This window comes from Gopherus evgoodei, chromosome 3, assembly GCF_007399415.2.
Source record: "Gopherus evgoodei ecotype Sinaloan lineage chromosome 3, rGopEvg1_v1.p, whole genome shotgun sequence".
Classification (NCBI taxonomy): Eukaryota; Metazoa; Chordata; order Testudines; family Testudinidae; genus Gopherus; species Gopherus evgoodei.
Window position 1 is genome coordinate 124,272,491 of NC_044324.1, and position 9,025 is coordinate 124,281,515.

Here is a 9,025-nt window from a genome sequence, read left to right on the forward strand (position 1 = left end):
GCTTCATTCACTATGCATTCCTTTCCTGATTCATTCCCTCAGTGCAATCCAGTCTGTGTGTGACTGAGACAAAGTTCCATTCCTCTTCTGCCCTGTCTCCCATTAAGCCTGCCCCATGCCCTGCTCTTCACCCCTTTGCATTTGAATCCTACTTCTTCCTCCTCCTTCACAATGTCTGGGTGCCAAGGGGACAGCATTGAAAAAAGAGGAGAAAGTCTCTCTGCACTCAGTTCCAGTGCTCAGCACCACAGCAGTTATAGAAGTCCTGTTCACCCAGGATGAGACATGCTCTGTGTACACAGAATATTGGGAGAATTTTGCTACTAACCTGTACTGAGCATGTGGAAACAATTTTCACAGGCCTATAACTTTGAAAATTCACCCAAATTAGTCCAAGGAAAAGCACATCCCTGACCACCAGGGCAACCTCCTGCCAAATTTGAAATCCATGCTCTAAAGAACAAATGCAAAAGAAACAGTTGTAGGAATTTTTTAATATAAACAAAAGAGTTGAACCCTCTTTTTCCTTAATCTCATTCTCAACAACAGTTGAGCCATTTTTACTGAATCTTTCAAAATAAACTCAGCTGGAGTCAGACAGGCAACATGAAAAACTTCAGCCCAAGAGGCTTAAGCTTGGCAATTTAATAAGCAACTTAAAACAGGGAAGGGTCAGGCAACCTTAATAATTTAGACCTGTAGAAAGTGAATACAAGATGCTATGATTCTCATTCAGTAGCAGTTTACACTCACACAGCACAGATGTAAATGATGACAAAGCACAAGGAAGGGTAGATCAAGTTCATAGTGTGCATTTCAACTTCTATTTTAAGTTTTATTAAGCTTTAATATGGATACTAATATGATGATTTTATAACTTAACATTCGCAAATTGTGGAGCTGTCTGTTTGCAGGAAAAGGAGCTATAGCTTTGGAACCCTCCCACCTTTTCTGTAGAAAACAGCAGATTTAATCAGATCTCCTTTCCCCTGTTTCTTTCACAGACTTGGAGTATCACCAATAAAATTGTTAGGTGGTATTGGTATGGCATCTGAACGGAGGCTTTGCTGTAAAAAGATCGCTTTATTAAAAGCTCTTACATTCCTGTTGACATCAGTTTACCTGAATATTAATTCCCCTACTTTTTTATCCGTAACAAGAACTCTTGAAGAAACTTAACTTACTGGACAGGTATTCAGGGCCCTTTTTCCTTCTTATGATATGAAGAGTTTAAAAAGATGATAATAGTCCTACCAAAGACAAATGGGTTAAGCCCTTCTTCCAGTAAATACATTTTTTTCTTTTTAACATATCATTAAAGAGGACACGAAGTCCCAGATTCAAGACTGTGTTACTCCAGTTTTACTTTAACACAAAACCATTGAGTCCATGGAGTTACATGTCCATTCAGCTGGAATAACACCAGGGAGAATCTGGACCTTAATATACTGGGATATTGTATTAGGTAAAAACAGAGGGCCTACTATAAATCCTCTGATTTCAGTGAAATTACACAAGGGATGCAATTGGACTGAAAAGTCTAAATCTACCAATAGGTGCTCTCAGAATTACAAATACAATTTATGTTGAGATTACCAAAAATTACTCAAAGAATTTAACAGTGAAACATTAGAGATCACCATATTTTAGGATTACAAAGATGCTGTTTTTTAAAAGACATCTTTTAAATATATTTCAAGAAAATGAAAAAAGTAGATAAAAGAAGATTCAATGTACTCTGAACCTAGGATTCATCAAAGAACAGGAATAGATAAAGTGTGTTTCTAGTATAAGGAAAAATCTTGAAATGCAAAGCTTATTACTGTAAAGCCAGTGACAGCATGACATGTGAGGAGAGATGTCTTCATTTTCATGTTCATATTAACTTTCAGATGAACTTTTCAGTTTAATTCAAGAATGAAAGGACAGCACCACATTAAACCTCAATTTAACAATCTTCAGTTTTATTTCCTGTCATGGCTGACGGAAATCTGAATAAATGGCCTTTCTGCCTCACAGCTCTTCTTCAACTCCTACCTAATTGTATTAAGCAGTTATAATCCCATTTATGATATCACAGCCAACCCACACAGAAGCAGATTGAGGCTAGGTAATACCAAGACACTGTGCACCTCACAGGTCTGGGCCAGAAGACAAATGTCTATCTTCATTCTAAAATCATGAGCAAAACAAAAAAAAAGTTGAGGAAGTATAGTCTAGATCCGGTATTATACGCCTAATTTTGTTCCCATTGATTTCAATGGAAGTTTTGCAAATTATGGCTATGGGAGCAAGTGCAGGCCTGACATTACTGGTACAAATTTTTACTTCAATGAGTTCAAGATCACACCCTTCTTAATTAGACATCCTGGGGTGAAGAACACATAAAAACATAACTGGTGAAGAGTATAAATTGGAGATCAGCTTATTTAAGTTTTCATATTGCTATTAAAATTGCATTAAGCATGAAAGTTACCTTTTAAGAAATATTTTAGATTGATTTTAATAGAAAAACAACTTAAACCAAATTAGTTACATGATGAAACTACATTAGTTATCATTTTGAACTAATAGTCACTATTCAATATTCCTAGCTTCAATCAAGTTGTAGTGGCACAAAACTGGTGCAACAGAGTGGAAATTCAGGTCCAAAGTCTCCACCCCAAGTGTCTGTCCTATTGGGCAAATAGTATTAGGCTTTGTCTTCACTAGCATGTTTGTTGGCAAAACTTTTGTTGGTCAGGGGTGTGAAAAAAACACACCCCTGACCAACACAAGTTTCACCAACAAAAGCACTGGGGTGGACAGAGCTATGGTGGTGGGAGAGCGTCTCCTGCCACCATAGCTACCTCCACTCATTGGGAGTGGCTTAATTATACCGGCATGAGAACTCTCTCCCACCGGCATACAGAGACTACACAGGAGACCTTACAGAAGCGCAGCTGCAGCGGTATAGCTGAGACGCTGTAAGGTCCGTACTGTAGACATACCCTTAGATGCTTTCTGAGTGTTCTTCATTCATACCTATTACTAGCAGCAAAGAAACCTGTGACACCTTATAGACTAACAGACGTTTTGGAGCATGAGGTTTCATGGGTGAATACCCACTTCGTCGGATGCATGTATGCACCCACGAAAGCTCATGCTCCAAAACGTCTGTTAGTCTATAAGGTGCTACAGGATTCTGTGCCGCTTTTACAGATCCAGACTAACATGGCTACCTCTCTTATACTTGACACCTATTACTAGGTGTTTTCATGTTACTTAAATGTCATGCTACTCAATAATGCACATACACTAAGTGTTTACTTGGGCAGACATACTGAATTCCTCGAGAGAATGTACAGATTGTCCTTTAAGATATTATTTTCTAATAACAGGTCACATTTGTAGGAGGTGAAGCAGTGAGTCAAAGAGCTTTGCTTCAGACGTCAGGAATCTTGAAGAGAACAAATCTTGAATGCTGGATCCTCAGACATGTTTTCTTCTAGATCTCATTTTTTTGGATTACTTGAGCTGTGCTATGCTTCAGAGTTGCTCTGGAAGATGCTTCTCTTTATGTGGTTGACATAGGTGGCAGGTTATATACATTTGCGGTGCTTGGGCTCCAGGAATATTAAGGGCCGGGTGCCCTGCTCCAGCAATATTTGGAGCTGGGTCTCTCCCCCGGCCCTGCCTGGATCGGGCCCCGGCCCCTGTGGGCCTCCCCACCCCCGCCGCGTCCGTGCCTGGGGCAGGTCCCAGCCCCCGCCTGCCACCCCTCCCCCTGCACAACCCCCCGCCGTGGAGCGTCCCTGCCTGACAGAGAGCAGCACGCGCCTCTCCCATGCCTGCTTGGGCTCCTGACAGAACTGCTGTTTGCTGCCCCAGGGTCCTAGCACCCGTCATCTGCTAATGGCAAGGCAGGCTGCCCTTACCCTGCCCTTCTGCCCTACGCCTGAGCCTCTCCAACACCCCAAACCCCTCTTCCCCCGGCACCCTAATCCTCTGCTCCGGCCCTGAGCCCTCATCCCCCTGCACACTAATCCTCAGCCCAGCCAGAGCCCTCATTCCCCCACACCCTAATCCTCTGCCCCAGCCCTGAGCCCCCCTGCAGCATGAACCCCTCATCCTCCCCCCAACCCTCATCTCTCCGCACCCTGATCCTCTGCCCCAGCCCTGAGCCCCCCGACATCATGAAACCCTCATCCACAGCCCCAACCCTCATCCCTCCATACCCTAATCCTCTGCCCCAGCCCTGAGCCCCCCCGGCAGCATGAACCCCTCATCCTCAGCCCCAACCCTCATCCCTCCACACCCTGATCCTCTGCCCCAGCCCTGAGCCCCCTGACATCACGAACCCCTCATCCACAGCCCCAACCCTCATCCCTCTGCCTCCTGATCCTCTGCCCCAGCCTTGAGCCTCCCGACATCATGAACCCCCATCCACAGCCCCAACCCTCATCCCTCCACACCCATATCCTCTGCCTCAGCCCTGAGCCCCCCCGCAGCATGAACCCCTCATCCTCAGCCTCAACCCTCATCCCTCTGCATCCTGATCCTCTGCCCCAGCCCTGAACCGCCTCCTGCATCATGAACCCCTCATCCTCAGCCCCAACCCTCATCCCCCTGCACCCTGATCCTCTGCCCCAGTTCTGAGCCCCCCTGCAGCATGAACCCCTCAGTACCAGCCAGAGCCCTCATCCCCCTGCACCCTAATCCTCTGCCCCAGCCCTGAGCCCCTCCTGCATCATGAACCCCTCATCCTCAGCCCCAATCCTCACCCCTCTGCACCCTGATCCTCTGACCCAGCCCTGAACCTCCTCCTGCATCATGAACTCCTCAGCACCAGCCAGAGCCCTCATCCCCCCACACCCTGATCCTCTGCCCCAGCCCTGAGCCCCCCCGCAGCATGAACCCCTCAGCCTCAGCTCAACCCTCATCCCTCCGCACCCTGATCCTCTGCCCCAGCCCTGAGCCCCCCTGCAGCATGAACCCCTCAGCCACAGCCCCAACCCTCATCCCTCCACACCCTAATCCTCTGCCCCAGCCCTGAGCCCCCCTGCAGCATGAACCCCTCATCCTCAGCCCCAACCCCAACCCTCATCCCTCCGCACCCTGATCCTCTGCCCCAGCCCTGAGCCCCCCCGCAGCATGAATCCTTCATCCTCAGACCCAACCCTCATCCCCCCGCACCCTAATCCTCTGCCCCACCAAAATTTCTACAAACTTGCTACCCATGGTGGTTGATTTAAGATAAAGAGTACCATCCATACTGCTCATTTATCTCTAGGCTATCCGTGGAGCCTCTTTCTCTCTTTTTTGCTCTTATACGATCTGATACTGAAGTTCTTAAGCAGGAAAAACTCTAACAGAAGAAAATAGTGTTTGGTTCCCTGTCATTTTCCTCCCCGGGTTTGCTTTGTAGAAGCCTTTTCTAACAATTTTTGTTTTTGCGTGAAGTCTCTCTTGCTCAGCCACTGTACAAATCCTTAAACTCTACGATGCTAGAGTCTACCATTTGGGGGCTGAATTTTTAAATGTGCTAAGGACTCATAGTTCCACATGACATGAGATCCTATATAAATATGATAATCTATTTTATCCTTGCAACCTTCATATTGAGGCAAAGCTACAAAGTTTATTTTCCTCATACTTACAATTACTGCAGAATGGGCCACACCATGCAAACACCTACACATGAGTAAAGCTGCTCAGGTGTTGTTCCACTGACTTCAATAGAACTATTCATCTGAGTAACTTTAGTCATGTGAATAAGTAAGTACAGGACTTTACCCAGAGTTTGTATATAATAAGGATCTTCTTCTCCCACGAACTCTCTTCCCGTACCTTGGTATCTATTTATGATATAACAAAAGTAACAACAGCTATGGAACTAAGTGTGACCTCACTAACAAGTCTGTGTCAGTGGGATTAATCAAGACTTGAAGGAAGCCACATGCTCTAGTTCCTTGCTGAATTGGGGCCCATGTGCCCAAGCTTCCTGAGTGATTTAAGTAAGAGTTGAGGTGCTTAGCACCTTGAAGAACTGACCCTTCACTCAGACTGTTCTATATATGGGACAAATCAGTTATGATTAGCTGCCTCATGTGTAGATACACAGCCAACAACATCTCCTGTAAAATTCTCAGAAAAAGAGGGGCGCAATTAGTACCACAACCAAGAACTATCCTATAGCTCCTTGCAATCTCTGTGTTGGTTTATTAACCACATTACATATAAAACAAGCCCCCTCTGAGCCTCCTGTTTATTTAAACTTTTATAAACAGTGACAAAACGGTGCTATTTAAAAAGCTGCCCTGGGAGCTTTTATATCACACTCATCCCCCTAATAGATTACCTAACCCTCTGCTTATCAGACAACAGCAGCGTGAATTCTCTGGAAAGGTTCTGGCCTTGTTGTCCCTGTGAACAGCCAGCTAAGGTGAGCAGGCACAGGGACTGCTGCCAATGTAAACTCTTTAGGACAGAGCCATTGTCTCGTTGCGGGTCTGGCACACCAGGACGTGGATTAGGGGGGACTGGAAGCGGGGGATGGCTGAGAGCTGCTGTAATGGTAGAAAGATAGGGAGCTCAAGCGCCCATCTCATCCCCAGAACAGAGCCAACCTGAACCTAGACCAGCCCTGCCAGGTGCTTGTCCAGCCTATTCCCCAAACCCTTCAGCTCGCCGAGGGGCCCCAGCACAGCGACACACACCACACAGCAGCTGCCCTCCTGCGGGTGGGCGCCATGTAAGCAGCGATCCCCGCTGTGCTTTGGCCCTTTACCTGCTGCCTGGGTGAGGGCGGGGCGCGGGCTCTCGCGGGCGGGCAGCTGGGTGAGGTTGGCGGGCCCCAGGCTGTAGCTGCTGTAGCCGCGGTGCGGAGCGAAGCGGCAGACGGCGCGGCCGCGGTAGGTGCAGTTGAAGAGGTAGCAGCTCAGCGCCCCCTGCTCGCCCGGCGGCCGGGCTCGCTGCACCACGGCCAGCGAGCAGCGCGGCTCGGCGCAGCAGGCCTGCAGGCACTGCCTCCAGCCCGCCACGGCGGCCGGCGCCCGCAGGAAGGTGGCGCCCGCCGCCAGCGAGTCCTTGGTGCGGATGATGGCGTCCGGCCGGGCGGAGAAGGCGCCGCCCCGGCAGTGGCCCCCGCCGGCCTCGTCCGGCTGCAGCTGGCGGCGGAACTCTTCCAGCAGCGACTCCACGCCCGAGATCTGCGAGCGCAGCTCGGCCAGCGGCGCCGCCACCTCCCCGCCCGGGGCCCGGCCGCACAGCGTCGCCAGCAGCAGCAGCAGCAGCCGCAGCCGGGAGGCCATGGCGGGGCGAAGCGAAGCGGGCCCGCCTGCCGCAGTCACCCGCCGCGGCAGCCCAGCGGGCAGGCGCGGGGCCGGGCCCCAGCGGGAGCCGGCGGCTTAGCGCGCTGGGGCGGGCTCCCCGGCGGCAGGAGGCGGCGGCATGGCCCGGCCGGGCCCGCCCGGGGTGCGCGGGGAGGAGCCGGACGCAGCAGAATCAAGCGACAGGCAGCGCCGGAGCCGGCTCAGCACCAGCCTCCTGGGACAGCTCCGGGAGCCCTGCCCACCCGCCGCGCCTGGGGCGGGGCCAGAATAGGCTCCGCCCACCAGCGGGGACCCTTCCTGCTGCTTTTCACGTTCTGTGTATTGCGGTCTCTTACCCCCGCCTCTAGTCTAGACCCTCTGGCTGGAGCTTCCCCCTAGCCTGCCCCTATAGGGTGACCAGATGGCCTGATTTTATAGGGACAGTCCAAATAGGTGGAGCTTTTTCTTATATAGGCACCTATTACCTCCTAGCCCATGTCCCGATTTTTCACACTTGCTATCTGGTCACCCTATGCCCCTATGAGGGTCCGAGGAGTTTTCCCACTGACACAGGGTTGGGCTGTGTGTGATCCTTTTCCCTCTGTGTCACAGCGAGGCCTGATATAGGCAGGCAGAGCACCGGAGTCCCAGCCACCTGGGCTCTGGTCCCAGCTCTGCCTCTGTGACCACAGAGCAGTCGCATCATCTCTCTGCACCTTGTTTTCTCCATCTGTCAAACAGGGATAAAGATACTTGCCTTCCTCTGTGATGCACTTAGAGATCTATGAAGGGAAAGCACAATACGTAAGAATGACCATACTGGGTCAGACCAAAGGTCTATCTAGCCCAGTATTCTGTCTTCTGACAGTGGCCAATGCCAGGTGCCCCAGAGGAAATGAACAGAACAGGTAATCATCAAGTGATATATTCCCTGTTGCCCATTCCCAGCCTCTCAAACAGAGGCTAAAGACACCGTCCCTGCCCATCCTGGCTAATAGCCACTGATGGACCTATCCTCCATGAACTTATCTAGTTCTTTTTTGAACCCTGTTATTTTGGCCTTCACAACATCCTCTGACAAGGAGTTCCACAGGTTGACTGCATTGTATGAAAAAATACTTCATTTTCTTTGTTTTAAACCTGCTGCCTATTCATTTAATTTGTTGACCCCTAGTTCTTGTGTTATGAGGAGTAAATAACACTTAGATAGACAAATCACTTTCTCCACACCAGTCATGATTTTATACACTTCTATCATATCTCTCTTTAGTCATCTCTTTTCCAAGATGAGAAGTCCCAGTCTTATTAATCTGTCCTCATATAGCAGCTGTTCCATACCTCTAAAAATTTTTGTTGCCCTTTTCTGAACCTTTTCCAATTCCAATATATCTTTTTTGAGATGGGACAACCACATTTAGACCATCTCCAAGCCAGCTTCCATCTGTTGCACTCCACTGAAACTGCTATCACCAAAGTCCCTAAAGACTTCTTCCCAGCCAAAGCAAAGAACCAGTACTCCTCTTGGACTTGTAAGCTGCCTTCAACAATGTTGATCATACTCTTCTTCTTGAAATCTTGTCCTCCCTTGGCTTCTGTGATACTATTGGCTTGCATGGGGCTCTGTCCTTGATCCTTAGGCCTCTTCTCTTCTTTGTCTACATCCTCTCCATGGGTAATTTAATCCATGAGCACAAATTCAACTCTCATCTCTGTGCTGATGACTCACAGATCTA

The 9,025-nt window shown here is 49.0% G+C and overlaps 1 protein-coding gene across 1 annotated transcript in view; it reads right to left on the bottom strand.

Moving 5' to 3' along the window:
- Nucleotides 1–7,292, bottom strand: part of LRP11 (LDL receptor related protein 11) — a 34,486-nt gene extending 27,194 nt beyond the window's left edge. The window contains exon 1 of the mRNA XM_030556566.1: nucleotides 6,770–7,292. Within this exon, the coding sequence (XP_030412426.1) occupies nucleotides 6,770–7,292 (523 nt within the window). The remainder of the gene's footprint in view (nucleotides 1–6,769) is intronic.
- Nucleotides 7,293–9,025: the final 1,733 nt, after the last annotated feature.